This window comes from Buceros rhinoceros, unplaced genomic scaffold, assembly GCF_000710305.1.
Source record: "Buceros rhinoceros silvestris isolate BGI_N320 unplaced genomic scaffold, ASM71030v1 scaffold21173, whole genome shotgun sequence".
NCBI lineage: Eukaryota > Metazoa > Chordata > Aves > Bucerotiformes > Bucerotidae > Buceros > Buceros rhinoceros.
Genome location: NW_010405636.1, coordinates 27,397 through 44,695, shown reverse-complemented (window position 1 = coordinate 44,695; position 17,299 = coordinate 27,397). Strand labels below are relative to the sequence as shown.

Sequence of the window (17,299 nt, the reverse complement as noted above, 5' to 3'; positions counted from 1 at the left end):
GGATGAGTGGGGCTTCTCCCCAGGGTCTGGTATCTGTGCAGTTGTGAAATGGGCCCCTCACCAAAAAAAAAAAAAAAAAAAAAAAATCAGTGGAGCTGAGGCACTCATTTCACCCCAAGAAAGACACAAAATGAAGAGCTTCCCAGACAGACTGCCTTTCTATTTACTGTATTTGCAGCTTCCAACAGGTGTCTCTGGCTGTCAACTTATCTGTTCAACTGTCTTGAATAATAGCTCTGATGATAGCACAGTTTTATTACTGTCACTTCCTCTTGCCCATTTATAGGTGTGTTTTGGAGAGATTTTAACAATGGTAGTGAAGGAGATGAGAATATCATATGACAGATACTCTTTTTACTTTGAATGATGACTCATCTGGCCGTTAAAATAATCTCTGAAGAATTTGTGGCTATTAAGTAAAGCAAATATATCTATGCATATATGTATTACACTTATATGTATATATTACATATATATATGTATAATCTCTGCATTATTCTTTCATCATACTTTAGGAGGTTCATTTTCTTATTCCACTTTGAATTTTCTATTCATAGAAAGATAATGCTGTAAGAATAACTTCAATGGTTTCACCTCTGAAGTCGAGACACTGAAGAAGCTGACTTGGCCAAGGTCAGACACAAAGTCAGAAGTAATAAAGAACATACAAGTAAAATATTTGAAACAGTCTTCATTTAAGCCTGAGGTTCCCGTTGCTTCAAGGACAAAAATGCGGTCAGTACTATGACACAACCTTAAACATTTTGTAGCTCTAGTATAATATATCAGTACAGCGGAACCTCAGTCCTGAAACGGTGACCTTGCAGACTGAACAGACTATACAGATTTTGTGTAACGTGTTACTCGTTTAATTTTTTGCATGCATTTACACTGGTTTTCCTGCAAACCTAGACTGTCATAACTAGACATTCTTAAGCAGAAATTTGCTGTATCCAAGCTTTGGGGGACAAGTGACCTTCCTCACTTACGGTTTTGGCAGAACCATTGCCTCAGCGGGTATAACCGCCTTCTGCTGGAAATGGCTGCAGCTGGCTTTGCCTTGGGCAGACTAACAAAGACATCGCTTTTCTAAATTCTCTGTTAAAATGGGGTTCTATGCCAACAGGAGAGAGAGGAAAAAATTTCTTTCTGTTCTATACCGTGGTCTCACCTGGTTACATGCTCCGGCTGAAAGACAGTCTCACTGAAGACTGGACACGTCTCAAGGCAGACCTTGCTCAAATGACAGCTGCACACTGGGATTCTCTACTGACATCACTACTTCATTGCGGACCCCTCCTGCATATTTTGTGGAAACTGAGCTCTGGCTGACAGGCCGTTCACAATCAGCATTTCAGGAGGGAAGGCTTACAGTAGCTTTCCAAGCTTCCTCAAGAAATCAAAGTATTTTATGTTTGCCACCACCATTCCATGTTTTTAGGGAAGAAAATCTCAAAAATACTGGTGAGATAAATTTACTTGCTGATGTTTAAAAAAAATGGTGAAAACCCAGTGATGAAGAGGGATCTGTAATTACTATGTGTACCACTTGGAAATGGAGACTTCTGGAAAGCTCTGATTTACAGAAAAGGTATTTCTGTTTGTAGTTGCCCTGGAAACTGTTAACACGCCACAGAGTTAAAGGTAGCTGAGAATGAGATAGTTAGCTACGTGCTTCTTCCTTGGTGGTGTTCTGCCAAGCAGTCCTAAACCAGCAATTGCTTAGCAGAGTTTAAATCATTTAAAGAACAGATTTCAGCCCATGACTTTTAGATGCCCAAAAGCATGCCGTGGCTCTCTCACGCACCTCTACAACAACTGAATGGAATACATACCTAGTACGAGTTCACTGCGAAGTAGAAGACTTTTAGTAGATGGATATCAGGTATAAGGAGGTTGGTCAACGGGCGTAACAATGTCACACGGGACTGAACAATGCTCCTCTGTAGAGCACTGGTAAAGACAACTACAAAACACACTTCTACAGAACATCCTTCTTTTTCTATCATTTTGCTCTCCAAGATACTAGTGTGCATCAATGTCACTCCTGAATTGTCCATGCTAGGAAAATGCACTGTGTCAACATTTTACTAAAACAGCCCTTAAAGCAACACTATTAACCAAGATTTTATATGCAGATGAGAGGAAAATAAAATAGCTCGGTGTACCCTTTGTGGGTTGGAGATATATGGATGGGTAGGCATATAACATTTTGTTGATATTGATCTTGTCACAATGTTGTTATCTGATGTGAAGCAACTGGAAATACTGCCGGACAAAACTCTTAGTAAAGCCGAGATGTATACCTTGTAGTTTCTTTGCAGCTACAGTGAAAGCTTAGTATCTTCGAATCCACATAGTGCTAGCCATTTGTCATCGGGAATTTGAATCTGGCTTTCATTTTGTAGCTATTAATATAGAAAAGTTACTGGCTGAGATACTCCAAGCCTTAGAGAAGTATCTTTCACTTCAATGATTACTAAAGAAAGAGCTGTCTAGTTTGATGACTGACAAAAATCAAAGACGTTAGTACTCAAACAAGAGTACTCAAACGAGAGATTTAACAGCTTCTTCTTCCAATGACAAGCAGTAAGGCACTCCACAAGCCAACCAGGCTTTCCTTATGAATTGTCATGGAGACTAACAGAAGAGCTCAGCTGAATACACTTAAAGAATTTTCAGTAAAAGGCTTAGCCTGTCATCACAACTTGTCTAAAAGTTATCACCTAGACTTCCGCGAGTTCATACTGGTTTCCTAATTGTACAATTCTATGTCAGCAGCACTTGATGTGGATCACCTGATACTTATAATGCTCTCTTAATGCTTCTGTCATCTAAGTATCCTAGAATACTAATGCAATGCTGAAATCATAATTTCAGGCACCCTGTGCAGACAATGAAACAATTAAAAATCATTTTTATGTCAGGCATGAGTTTCCATCGCTACAAGTCAAGCAAGAATTGATTTTTAAGATAGTTATGCCGTCTTGTAAATATGATGAAGAAATTGTTTTTCAAGTAGTAGATACCCACATAGTGACACACTGATTACCCTGAATATGTGATGACTAATTACCACAATAGTACTTGTTATACCTCAATTGCATCCTCCAACAGCACTGTGTCACTCCGAGAAAAACGGAATAAAATAGTGAACGCATAGCTGTAAGTAAAGTTGTTAGAAACTAATTAAGCAGACTGCCCTGCGACCCACCTCAGACAGAAAGAGAGTCATGTCTCATTTTTCGATGCTGGGACATTCGTGACAGCCAGAATAGTAATTATCTTTAAACTTGAATTTTGGGGTCCGATAATAAATATTTTCATAACTAAATATTTGTTTAAATTATTAGAGCATGCGGTTGCCAAGCAAAGAAGCATGGCCACTATCACAAATCCTGAAAAAGGACAGCGATTAAGTGTACTTGCTTTTTCTTTTGGCAATGGAAAAATAAAGCCTCTGTAACTCTCAGCCACGCAATTCTCTGATGCCAAAGCTATCTCTCCAAAATCCTTTCAATATGCAAAAGCTAACCTCTTCTCTCTCCATTATGAAAAAGCGTATAAAAACATTTTCAAGTCAGTGAGTCACTTCAGATCACGAACACGCTCAGAACTTCTCTGCGGACAGAACTATAGCTTTGCCATTTGTGCAAGCAAAATATTTGCTCAGTTGCTCATAGAATGCCACAATATTAACCACTGTCATCTGTCGAACTCCACATTTAGAAACAATTTGAGAATTTGCCCAGCACATTTACTTCCCCCCCCCCTTTTCTTTTTTGCCTTTTTATTTCTGTTACTTCTGAATTTGATTCTGCTTATAATGAGTACTAAAAACTAGTATGGGAGTACTTCTGCCATGTTGCTTGAGTACTGCACATCAATCTTTTTGTATCCCATAATAAATACCGAGGACATACTGAATTTCCACAAAACCATGAGTACCAAACTTTATAAACCAGTATGATTCAAACTAAATAAAATACCACTCATTACAGAGGAGTCCCAAAGTCCCCCGAAAGCCCAGAAACGTTGGCCCAGTGTACAGTTTATGTAACGATTCTGTGGAAAACACTCAGAAGTGCTAAAGTAGTGTTCTGCATTTCCCCTACCACAGGAATGATCCTCAAAACAATATAAAACCAGTTCTCAGTTCAATAAACTTTCATCCAGACAAAGCAAAGAGGAGATGCCCACAGCTTGGCTTCCTGGGAAGCTTTATGCTCCCAGTGCATCTCAAGAGAGGAACCAACAGTCCCCACTTGCCTAAGAATTTAGGTTAAAAGCTACAGGCAAACACTAAATGAAAAGCCATTCCTATGTACAATCGTAAATCACTTCCTTCAAAGTGCTCTCACTGCCCACCAACCCCGCGCTAATACTTTTCATGAAAAATAACAGATTCTTGTTTTTCACAGCATATTTTTCTCCCAAAGTTGAATTTTAGAATCACAAATGAGTATATGTCATATCCAAGAAACACAGTTTTAGGCCTATAAACATACTTTTCAATATACTCTGAATTTAATCACAGTAATATCCTAATCTTTCCTAATAAAGATAAAATAACACAGTTTATCTCCACTTAGTTTCAAAAGCAAACACTTTCGCAGAAGTTCAGTGATAACCCAGCAGCTCTGCAAAATAATTGAAGATTCTGTTGTTAGAGCGAGCTATTTTCTTGGGAAGTGTGTTTAACTGCTAAAATATTCCATTCTATCAGAACACGAGGATACCTACCCTTTTCCAAAGACTTACACATGCTGATGTCAAGACATTGTTTTCCAGGAAACCCCAAAGCTTGAAACGAATTTTGTGGGGACAAAATAGTCACTGGACTCACTTTTTGTTATAGGCAGGCACAGCACGTACCTTCGACTGCCGCATATGGAGGAACGACTGAGGCAGGAAGGATCAAAACGGACTAGAATCTACTCACAAACTATTAATCTACAACAGCCTTTTTAGGAAATAAATTTTGGAGACATTGTGTCAAAGATAGTTTAATGTCAGTATCTTACAAAGCAACATTAAAAATGTTTCATCATCTCAACATGTATTGATTTCATTAACATTTTTATTGAATGACATTTACTCATTTTGGTTCCTTTCTTCTCCCGTCCTCAATTTAAATAGGACTTAAATAACTATTTTCCTAGAGAATGTCAATACTGAAATCTGTTTACAAAAGTTTCTCAGATCACTCGCTAGCGTAGTATTTAAGTAATAATGCTGTATGGCGAGACCCTATCCTTTCTTTTGTCAGTTTGACCAGTAAGAGTTGAATCAGTAATGCAGTATCTGACAAAAATCATTTGCAAGACGTGATTGTGTATTTTAAGGAAACTCCAGAAGTATCGACTATCCAGAAGTATTTGTATATTCCAAAAAGAATTCAGACTTTCATGCCACTTTCTCCTCTATTCCACTTGGCTTCTTGGTTTATTACATTGTTCTCTTTTTGGAGATCACAGACGAGATTTTTAGGAGGGAAAAAACACGAATCTCCTCCAGTGAGGAGAGTCTTAGGTTCTGATCCTGAAAACATACACGCTTCACACTGCAGCAGAATATATTCCCCTCGTTGAGAACCTGCGAGTTAGGTGACTAATGTAATGTCGTCTTCTGTAGGCAGGTGTGGGATCTTTTGTGTATTGCACAGTATGAACAAGTAAATAATGTTTAACAGGTGTCTTCAAGATTTTAAAATTCTTTACTATATCTAATCACCAGTTGTGATAGTCAGAAATTATCCTAAGCAGATGCATGCTGACTCTAACGTAATCTCTGCTAGGTTCTGAGACTTGTGTTTGTCTTTTTGCACATAATTGTGTGCTGACACCAAAATAAAAAGTCACCCTTAAGGCCTCTAAATTCCCAGGCCACCATCTACCCATTTCCACTTACCCCTCTACCAACATGTGTAAATTTGGCAACTTCTCCCTTCTTTAATTTCGCTGAGTACTCAAACATTTTACTAACATATGAACAGAAGAAAAGTGGGGGTGGGGGTAGGGAAATGAATATGGAGTGATACCAAAAGTTACAAATACGCGCCGATGATAATTTACTGACACTCCTTTCACGTAAGGCACATTAACGAGTAAGCTATCCTGCAACTAAAATTGATATATTACCTTGAGAAATCGGATCCAAAGGCAGAGAACATTCCACTGTTACAATGTGTAATTCATGTTGTCAGCATGACACTGTAATCTAATTAAGAAGCAAACACATTTTGCCTTCTCAGCAATTTTTAAAATCTGTCATACGTGATAAAGATGATTGCGTAAACGTCTGTATCAACAATTTACAATTTCTCTCATAAAACCTTCCCAATCTAAACATTTTCTTCAGATTTTCTCAAGAAATTGGCACTTAAAGTAACTATATGCATAATTATATATTTTGATTACATTAAAAAAAGATTAAGTAATAAAAATCAATATTCCAGAGGCCCAAAGTTTCCTGAGTAGGCTTAGAATGCATCTCCAGAAGTCTACCCTACTTTAGTGTTAAATAATGAGGTAGCACGTTGTTCCAAAATTGTTCTGAACTATGTAAACCATTTGCTACACGCTGTTTGGGCTTCATTTTTTGTTTGGAGCTGTTGGGTAAAGCAATACTTTCTGTCTGCTCTGGCTTCCTGGGTTTACTTTTCTTTTGTGGAAGCTTATTACTATAACTTTTTCTTTTATCTTTTGCTTTTTCCTCTTCCTCTCCTTCTTCCTCTTCTCCCTCATCCTCTTCTTCCTCCTCTCCAACATAACCTTCTTCCTCTTCTCCTTCTTCCCCATGTCCCTCTTCTTTTTCTTCCTCTTCCTCTTCACCTTCTTCCTCCCCTGACTCTTCTTCTTCTCCCCCTTTCTCCTCTTCCTCTTCTTCCTCCTCTCCCTCTTCTTCCACCCCTGACTCTTCCTCCTTTCCCTCTTCCTCCTCTTCCTCTTCCTCCTCTTCCTCTTCTTCTTCTCCCTCTTCCTCCTCTTCCTCTTCTTCTGTTTCTCCCTCTTCTTCTTTCACACCCTCTTCTCCCTCACCTTCTCCTTCTTCTTCTACCTCTACTTCCTCTTCATCTTCTTCCCCTTCCGCTTCCTCTTCTTCATTTTCCCACTCTTCTTCCTTGTTTTCACCTTCTTCCCCCTCCTCCCCTTCTGCTTCTGTCTCTGCTCCTTCCTCTTCTTCCTCCTCCTCTTCTCTCTCCTCTTCCATTTCATCTTCCTCCTCTTCTCCCTTTCCATCCTCCCCCACCTCCTTAGTCTTCCTATTTGCATTTTCCTTTTCCTGGTCTTCTTCAGATACTTCTTTTTCCTTCTCTGCCAATGATTCTTCTAGCTCCTCCTCTTTGTCTTTTTCAGCCTCTCTTTCTTCGTTTTCTTCTTCATTTTCCTCTTCGTCTTCTCCTTCCTCTTCTGCTTCTACCTCTTTTTCTTCCTCTCCCTCTCCATCTTCTTGTCCTTCCTCACTCTCATCTCTTCCCTCACTTTCAACCGGTTCCTGCCTTTCTTTTTCAGTGTCTTCCTCTTTATCGTCCTCCTCAATATCCTGCTTTTCTCCCTCACTCAGCATTTCTTCTTCCTCTATCAGCCTGCCTTCCTCATCTCCTTGCTCTTTGCCATCTTCCTGATTAATCTCTTCAATCTCCTCTGCACCCGCTTTCTCACTGTCTCCTTCATCCTGTGATTCCTCTCTTTCACCTTCTTCATTATCTTTTTCCTCTTCATCTCTTTCTGCTGAAACTTCATCTCCATCTTTTTCAACCTCACTCTCTTCTTTTTCCTCCCCTAGTTCACCTTCACTGTCAATTGTTTCATGCAGTTGTTCTTTTTCACTTTCACCCTTTTCACTGCTTTCACTCTCCTGCTCTTGATTAGATTCTGCCTCACTCTTAATTTCTAAATGCCTATCTTCATCAGGTTTAACTTCAGAGTTTGTTTCTTCCTCACGCAGGCTTTGTGTATCAGTCTTTTCTACATATTTTTTCTCATTGTTTGTGGCTTCCATCTCCTCAGTCTCACTGTCTTCTTTTTCTAAGTCCAGATCTTCCACTTTTTCTACTGTTTTGATTGCCTTCTGGACCTCTCTGCCTTCCAAGTAGACCTCTTCTTTTTCCCTGCTCTTAAGTGTGTATTTTGCAAGGTCATTACTGCTTTCCTCAGTTGAAGATGACGACATAGTTACAGCTATTTGCTTCAAAAAATAATCCTTTTTTTTAAACCCTCTCTGCTCTTCACTTGCGTCTCCTTTGACGCATATTCTTTCACATTTATCAGATTTTTCAACAATGTCCTTTATTTTGTCTTGACTTTCTATTGCTTCTTGACTTCCTTGCTTTTTAACAGGATTGTATTTTTGTACAATTAATGAATCAGTCTGGGGCTGATTGCTGGATGCTGAAGGAAGTACTTCTATTTTAAGGGATTGCTTAGATTTAACAGCTTTTGACTTTTTACTAGAATAATTTGTTCTTCCGGTCAGAATTTCTTTTTCAGTGGGAAGATTATAAGTGACATCCTCTTTGACGAATTCAGGATTTTCTGCATATTCTTTTTCCCTTTTCACTAACCTGCATTTGTCCCTGGTAATTTGTTGAACATCACTTTTCAAAGTGCTCACACTTTGTGTATGCTCAGATTTACCCTTCATTGTCTTTTTTTTGGCCACAGGCTTCCCTACAAAGGCACTACTGTTTTCTAAATCTGGCTGTCCCAGTGACTCTGAAAGTGAAGACTCCTTTTGTAAAGAGCCAGAGTTTAATTTTGAGCCCTCCTTCAAGAAATCAGAATCCTTGTTTTTCAGCCCACCCTTACCATCTCTTTTCAGTTTCACATTTTTATTGTTCTTCTATTCCACATGAGAAGCAGAAAATTAAAAAGAAAGAAGGAAAGCATTAAGGACAAATGACAGCAAAAGAAAAAGGTTACAAAAACATTTGAACAAGAAAAGAAACAATTTGCGTGAGAGGACTAAAAGATAGCATAAAAGGTTGAGTATTTCACATGAAATGAATTTACAAGCGCACATCAGAAGGATGTAACGTCACACTGATGGTAACTGTACTCCCATACCTTCTTCCCTACCCAGGTACTCAAAGTGGAAGCAGTTAGTACTGTGCAGCCAGTACCTTGTCCCATAAGCCAGAGCACATGCAATGTGCGAGGCTACGGGAACGGAAGGAAAGAGCTACAGTTTCCTCATACACCTTCCTCCACCCTTCCCCTTGGGCAATCTTCTGATGCACTCACTGTTATGCTCTTTCTAATAAGTTTGAAAATCTGTTGTCTTTCTGCTTTAAATTTTATACTTAACAAATTCTGCAGAATAATTTTTAAAATATAAAATAGAATTATCACAAAATATACCAAAAGGCCAAAATATTGTGATCACTTTAGGAGTGAAATAGATAATACAAAAGTGTTTTAATTCCATAATTAAAAGCAGTATTATTGCTCCATTAAATATTCTCCATGGTAAATACCTGTAAAGAAAATCTTTACTTACACTGTGTCCCAAAAGTCAATTAAAATCTTTTAGTATCGACAAACCAGTAGAAATGTCTATTATCAGCTTAACTCAAAGTGCATATGACAGTCTGTTGCTCCTTAAACTGGTGAAGTGCTACATACTCTCATCTAAAACTATAAGGAGTTCTACGTGCCCGTACAAATTCTCTCTGACTTCAGTCAGCTTCTTAAAATTCTACCTCATCGGTATTCAGAAAATTAGCTAGCACAGGTCTACAAAATTTGCCTAGCTTCTTTAAAACTCAACTCAAAACAATAAAGGGATAATAGAAGAATTATAGATCTTTTAAACATCGGTGTAAGTATACATATCTCTATAGATAGATACAGTACCTTTTGTTTTTGGAGTGGTGATAATTTTAAGGACTGGTCACTGGGATTCAATTTCATTGCATGGGTCTGCAAAAAATAAGATCTCAATTTAAAAAGGAAATATAATCAATAGGCAAAGCAGCATCAAAGCCCAGTTCTACTAAACAGAGCTCCTACTGAATGTTTTAATATTATTGCACACTCAGGTTGAGACAAATCCGTATGATCACTCAACTCACCTATTTCACTCCAACTCTTACAAAGAGGGAGAGTGGTAATGAGCTTAGATGTCAACATCTAAACTCTCTTTAGAGACTGAAAACTACATGCCCTCTCTTACAGGCCACAAGCATCCACAAGATCCACCTTCCACTCACTGTGAAGTTGTGGCTGCAAATATAGCACCTTAGTCCCGTATTACAACATCCAGCTTAACATCTAGTTTGATACCAGAGCCTTGAAAGCACATGTTCAAAGAAACATTACATAGCAGAACTTTTCACTGGAATCTGACGCCTTTATCTGTTCTACGCAAAACAAAAAAAGGCAAGGCAATGTAGACTACTACTAGGTGGGCAAGTACAGTGAGATTTTTGGTCATCCCTTCCCATATGCTCCAAATGACAAGATAATGTTCTCTGCTGCTGTTCGTTACTGCTTATGGTTTAAACGCCATCGTCTTTCTCAACACAGTGAGCATGGAAAGTTCTGGTTTCTGATTCCCAAGAGTTTGTATCATCAATATGATGTTAAAGGTTTTTCCTCCTCTTGCCACACTTGTCAATAAGATGTGTGTTTTCACAGTTTTGAAAAGCTGGAACAACTATACTGTAACAGATTGTTTTAATTCAGATTCAAGAAAAGCAATCATATTTCTCTGTATTTTGACAAGTTGGCCTAACTACTTTCAAATTTACTGTTTCATTCTGATCAACGCTTTAAAATTGATCAACAACGACAGGTACAAAACGAAAAAGAAGGAAGTCTAGCACATAAAGTGTGCAATGTGTTAGAAATAATGCCCCAGTAAATGAATGAAGGCCTCGTTGTGCATCATATCTAAAAACATGATGAAAAAATGAAAACATTTTTTCTTGTAAATGAAAATAAAGTTTCCTAATGGTTAAATAAATGGTATGCACAAACAAATTATTAAATTACTAAGTACTGTTAAGTACAAACAACAGACAGTTCCTACAAAACATGCAATTCCTCCAGCATAGCTGATAACATACTCTGACCCGAGCCCACAGTCAGTTGCTCATTTGTTTCCATTCCATTGAAGTTAGAAGAAAGACAAAAACCAACACTCTTTCCAGTGCACTGTGTTAAGGACAGGACATGTCTTATCAACCGAGAGAACAAATTGTTTTGGAAAGGTGTACAAGTGATAAGGTGAACATATTTTTTAAATAAAAGAATTACACAGAAATATGCTTGGGGATCACCAAATAATCAAAATGTTTGCATTTTGGTCTCCCTTTAATATGATCCACCTGTACTAAAAAAGCTCTTCTCAGAACAGGAAAAGACAGCTCTCTGCTCCGTTTCCTGAAATTCTCTCCTTGGAAATCATGAAGAAGAGGAAGGTCAAAGAAAGAGATCACCATGTGCTACTCCTTTTCTTTCTGATACTGTCCCAGAGCTAAAGCGTGAGGAGGGGCTGCACTTCTTGGACTACTTCAATCTTGTCTTACAACATCACTTGCAAAATGAAACCACGCTTCAGCATTAGACAATGATTTTATGACATGTGTGCTCATTTTAAAAGTATGTCAGTACTTCTTAGTGCCACGCAAGATGTTGTGGGCTAGCCAGGAGTTCTGTACTAGAACTCGAAACATGATTTAGCTGCTTTGTCCTTCCTCTGCATAAAAATGATTGAACCACAGATTTATTAGTGGAATATATTACCATATTTAGGATGTCAGTTGTATCTCCAAGGTTTCTGTCATTATTTTCATTATCTGAATCTTCTTCTGCAGAGCCTTCACCAGGTTTATCTTTTTGATGATTCTTTTCTTCAAGGTAAAATAGGGGGAATTAAACAAATATCATAGGAACAAGCGATATATAGCAAACAGAACACTCCACTCTTGTGGTCCTAAGACTGCCGTCCTGAGATTCCTCAGTCCCCCAGCCTAAGAAACAGCAGAAACACTTCCATCTCCTTTTCATCAGTATTAACATTAGAGGTAGCTCAGCAACCTGGCCTCAGTGCACTGGAGGTGTCCGACCATTTTTACATGTCTTTAATAATAGTGTACCAATTAGACGAAATTAGCTGCAGTCATATTATCTACGCTGCACATTAGCTGTGTATTGGATGGAGAGACAGTGAGTTTAACTTCAGGGCAGCATCATAAGAATGCACCAACGCCATTTTCAGGTTCGCCTCAAGTGCATCAGGTATATCACCAGTTTTATTTGGCACAAAACCTGAGGTTTTAGGCTTTAGAAAACTCCAAAGGCAATTGAAATTTCACCACATTGCTTTCCTGGAACCAGAAATCCTAATGAACATGCTGGTAGCTTTACCAAAAATCATCTTAATTCTAACTGAATTAATTACTTTCAAATCTGACCATCCAACAAATCTGAGCTAACTTGCAGACAGAAGCACTGCCTTTTGCACTCTTCACCATTGCTCTTCCCAGAACACCACACATGCCCAGAAACGCAGATCGAGTCCAGAACTGCTCAAGCGAACCTGTCCAAAATTCCAGGGCTGAAGCAGTACCATTGTACCCAGCCTTTCGCATTAGCTAGAATATCGAAGATCCTTATCATCTTAGACAACAGAGAGTGAAGAGTACTTTCACATTTCCAAGTGAAGAAGAAAGATCTTGTAAGGATTAGCTGACCTCTTTTCTTATCCGAGGTCTCTTGTATGCCTTCCTGTGTTTTTAAGATTGCTCCTAATATTTTTTTTCTGTAATTCTTTTTCTTTTTTGTGAAAATGGAGAAAGAGGTTACTAACCCTATAGCATTTTTGTGAAGTCCTATTTCTACAGCTTTGAGGAATCACAGGTACAATTTAGCAGTTGTTTTTCTTTCACTCAACCTTCCTCTTAATCTTTAAGCAAGTTTTCCAAACACGAACAGTGTGAGGGAATTTCTTGTATGCATTTCTCAACTTTCACATCCGTATGCTGCCAGACCCTCTTGAGGTAAGACTGATCTCAAACCTTCTTTCAAGTTCAAACTGAGCATTTGTTTAGGAATTACGAAAGCCAAACTACATAATTATCAGAAAACAGAAGCAAGATGTGGGGACGCTTCACCTTTTTTATGGTGTCTGTCCTTCATGGCTTCAGCTTTAGGAAGACTTGTTGTGGAAAACCAGTGTGGGCTAGTCTTGCTAGTCACAGGCAGAGATTTTAAGAGGCTTTCTCCCAGCGGAGGCAGAGTTTGTGCCATTCGAACAAACTGTTCTGGTGACTTTTCCTTTAGAAGATGAAAAAAATTATATCGAGAATAAGAGTAGAAGAATAAATTGTAAGCAAACTCTCATACTTAACAGTGGTATTTTCTTTTAGTTGATGATAAAACATTGTAACTTTGTATACAAAGCATAAACAAAGTTTCTTTAATATTTTAATTATTTATAGTCCTAAAAAAGGAGATGTATATAGTGGAATATTTTAGATCATTTCTACTCAGTCTTCTCAATCAGTCTTGAAATACAGACTATATATAAACTATGAACTTGTTTAATATATTTGAGGACTCAGACGGAACAACAAAAAGAGTCAGGCTCTTCTTTTTTCAAAATATTTCTAAGATTGCTTTAAAAATGCAAAGGAACAGGCTTTACATTTTAGAATTAAAAATAAAAACCAGTTTGAGTCTTTTTCACACCAAAAAACCAAGTGAAATCTGACCAATACATATCTTTTACCTGCATCAATTTTGGGACCAGTGTAGATATTAATTCGTCCTTTTATAAACTAAAATTAAACACGTATTTTAAGGGCATACATTTATCTGCTGGGTATATTTGTGATTTTAGCTTTAAAAGTGATTTTTTTTCCCTGAAAGAAGTACGGCAACTCTAAAGAGCTCTGAATTTACCCTCTCTCGACGTCGCATTCGTGCTGATGTTAGTTGTAAGGTGTTTGTTAGTAGTGAGTCTCCACTCACTTTAGATATAGTAGCAGTCGCATGGCTCTCATATAGATCTCCCAAGAGTACTTCTTCAGATCCTTGAGGTCTTGGAGAAGCAAAAACTAGCATATGACAACCACCACAAGCAACCTACAGCACCAAAAAAAAAGTCTGATTATTTCATTTGCAAGTATCCATACAAGGATCTCATTTTCTTACAATTATCTCTAGGGGCTTAGATTATAAGAAAAACATAATAAAAGTAAGAGGTACTAAATTCCTTCAAGTTTAGCTCCTAATGACATTAGCAAGATAAAAATACTTAATTACATTTATTAATGACTAGTGACCTATGTTCACTTCTTACTTAAATACAGTATGTTTGTACTGAACAGAACGCAAGATGGGTCTATCAAATTACTTATACAAAAGGCAGCAAAGATATTTCCACTGATTTTCAAGGGATTTGAGCTAATTATTTAGATGGAAGTCAACTGTGGGCAATACTGATACCTTCACTGATGCAAACCTAGGTATTTTATCACAAAATCAACAAAATGTAAAGCAAGTCCTACACCCTCCGATAGACAAAGCATTATTACATAAGGATCAGAGGTCGCAGTTTTTAAAAATGTTAAAAGCCTTCTGATAAAACTCCCTTAAACTCAAAAGTTCAGTAAACAAACAGAAGTGCTCAACAGAATGCTCAACAATTTGACCCAAATTTTGCTCAATCCTGACTCATGTTTGCATTTCTGATGCTGGCAATTCTGTGACGTTTATTTCTTAAAACACCTCAAGAAATAAATGAAAACAATACTCTTAAAACAAAAGAGTATTTCTGCTTTCTCACCCCTTTTAGAATCAAAAAAGCAACTCCTCAAATTTTCTCAAGGTTTAAACATATTCCACTGTACAAATAATCACTAAAATTAAAAAGATGGCACTGGTGTTTTCAGAACAGATATTAGCTTTCCCCTACTGCCAACAATTTAAGAACAACAAGTATTTAATTTTATAGGCTACCACAGCTCCATAGACCAAAACACAACAGCACAAAACTACTGAAGAAAACCCTGAAAAGCCGTCTAGACATCTAGTCCAAGCCAAATATATTCTAAACTGAGCAGTGAGGTAAGTAAACATAATTTTCTTTTCCTTTTAATTTGTGTTGTCTACTAATTAGATGTTATAGAAAGAAATAATTCTATAATGAGATTTCAACTGCTATTAATAATGTGTTTCATAAAAAGGTAAGTATTTTGATGTCGAGAAGCATGAACAAAAGTTTTACCAAAAGGACTGTGAAGCTCAAGAAATTATAACACAGAGTGGGATCAAACTGATTTGTGAAGTTCTCTTCTCCAAGGCCTAACTTGCCGTGTCGCCCATCTCCAAAAGTAAACATGAGGCCATTCTCTGTATGTGGAAGAAAAAGGTGTTATTAACAACAAAGATTCAATACAAAATCAAGATGAAACCATTATAAAGTCACAGGCCATGCAGGTGAAGAATATTTGTCTTACAAGAACAAAAACTGAACAATTATTTTTAGATTTTCAACAGATGAGTATGGTCAAAAAAAAATATATTTAGGCAAAGTACTGTCTGAGATGTTAGTCTAGACAATCTGTAAAAAATCCACAAATAACAAAAGAAGAAGATTGAAGCTGTACAGGAAAACAAAGGCTTCTAAACAAGAAGACTTGTGAGCAAGGCGTGATTATGAAGCTGTAATTCCCCAGGAGGTGCTGGGTACAGAGCTGTGCCTGGCACGGCTGTGAGTCAGGAATTGCTGATACCGAATCCGGCTTCCTCACACGCTCACATAACCTTTAGAACTAGGAAGTTTGCATGTCTTCTCCTACTGATTATTTTATACAGAAAGCTTTTACAGCGTAATAGAGAGTCGCTGGAAGTGCATTTCAGAAGTTTCCACTTACGTACCTGCGATTACAGCAGTATGATTTTCGCCACATGTAATGTTACGTATTTTATGCCTTCTCAAATGTTTCACAGACTTCGGTACTGAAGTTTCAAAAATAAAAGTACCATGTCCCAGCTGCCCATATTGTCCAAGTCCAAAAGTATATACATCTGTCTCTGAAAATGTACAGGCAAAGTTAACATCAAATATGCAGATATATATATTATAACCTGCTTTCTACCAAATGGAAGTCAAATGACATCAGCATCAAAAAAGCTATGTTTTATCAATCAAAAAATGTACCAACTAATCGATTACATTTATCAATTAAAAACAAAACACACAAAATAAAAAACAATGAAAAATGAAATTAAGCACTAAAATATATACGGAAAGGTATTTTGAATTCTTCAATATGCCATATATTTTCTAACATAACTGCAAAATAATCCACTGAGCAGCTAACAAAAAATTGATGGGAGTTTACATACCGCAGTGTTTACATATACGTGCATTATCAAGTACAATATTCTGATCTTAACTTGTAGTTACCTGCACGTACACTGTATGACCCTAAATTTAATGGACTAGACCTCTTCAAGGCAGTTCTAATTTGTGTGTAAGAAGAGATTGGAACACTACAGAATGGATTTCAGTATTCCGTTCAGCTACCAAATCAGCCCTGCATTAAATACGGAGAACACTATAAGTATGTTGTCTTGTGACAGAATAACCTTCTTTACACATTTATATTTTGTTCCTTCAATGGACAGTCTGTGCCAGGAAAAAACCTCAGACCTTCTACAAGGCAATGAATATTCTTGGAGTGTCCATCCCTGGAAATCCACCACAACAGGGGAAGACTGTGAAGTTTGGAAATCTTGGTGAGCTCATGCTTGAAAAGAGAAATTCAAATTCCGGGGGGCAAAGGAGAAGTTTTGCTAGAATTTTATTTCCTGCCCCTTTTTCTTCTGCATGCACGCAAAAAAGAAAAAGCTCGAGAATTACTGCTTTAAAAACTTGAAAAACTGTTACGAAAACCTGGGAAAAATTGAGGGGGATAAAAAATATTCTGTGTCAGGCACAAAGAACTGAGGCTTGAGAGCAATATATCATTACATCATTGTTATGAACATGGAGCAGAGCCTGCCTGTTCCTGCTGCACAGATGCCATCAGGCCAAAAATCTCACCACCTTCAAAAGCAGGAGAGGAATGGGTGTCCACAGCAGAACGCGTGAAACAACCATTGACAGAGAATCGTTGCTTTTTGAGGACTCTTTTGTGTCCTGGAATAGCCAAGGAAGTTTCAGTGCCACAAAAGTAGTTTATACTGTGCAACCAAATTCTCAGAGCAGACACAAACTGGAGAAATATTAAAAACAAATTATGTTACCAGTCCTTCAAACTAAACCTTCACTACTGTCAGGG

General features: G+C 37.7%; 1 protein-coding gene across 1 annotated transcript in view; it reads right to left on the bottom strand.

The window, feature by feature from the left end:
* The window catches only part of RPGR (retinitis pigmentosa GTPase regulator), a gene marked incomplete at its 5' end in the record, with an annotated part of 54,150 nt that overhangs the window by 11,224 nt on the left and 25,627 nt on the right, over window positions 1–17,299 (bottom strand). Inside the window, 9 exons of the mRNA XM_010133816.1 lie at window positions 6,715–6,759; window positions 6,808–7,254; window positions 7,303–8,844; window positions 9,858–9,923; window positions 11,751–11,857; window positions 13,121–13,283; window positions 13,911–14,093; window positions 15,238–15,362; window positions 15,891–16,046. Coding sequence (XP_010132118.1) covers window positions 6,715–6,759; window positions 6,808–7,254; window positions 7,303–8,844; window positions 9,858–9,923; window positions 11,751–11,857; window positions 13,121–13,283; window positions 13,911–14,093; window positions 15,238–15,362; window positions 15,891–16,046 — 2,834 coding nt within the window. The remainder of the gene's footprint in view (window positions 1–6,714; window positions 6,760–6,807; window positions 7,255–7,302; window positions 8,845–9,857; window positions 9,924–11,750; window positions 11,858–13,120; window positions 13,284–13,910; window positions 14,094–15,237; window positions 15,363–15,890; window positions 16,047–17,299) is intronic.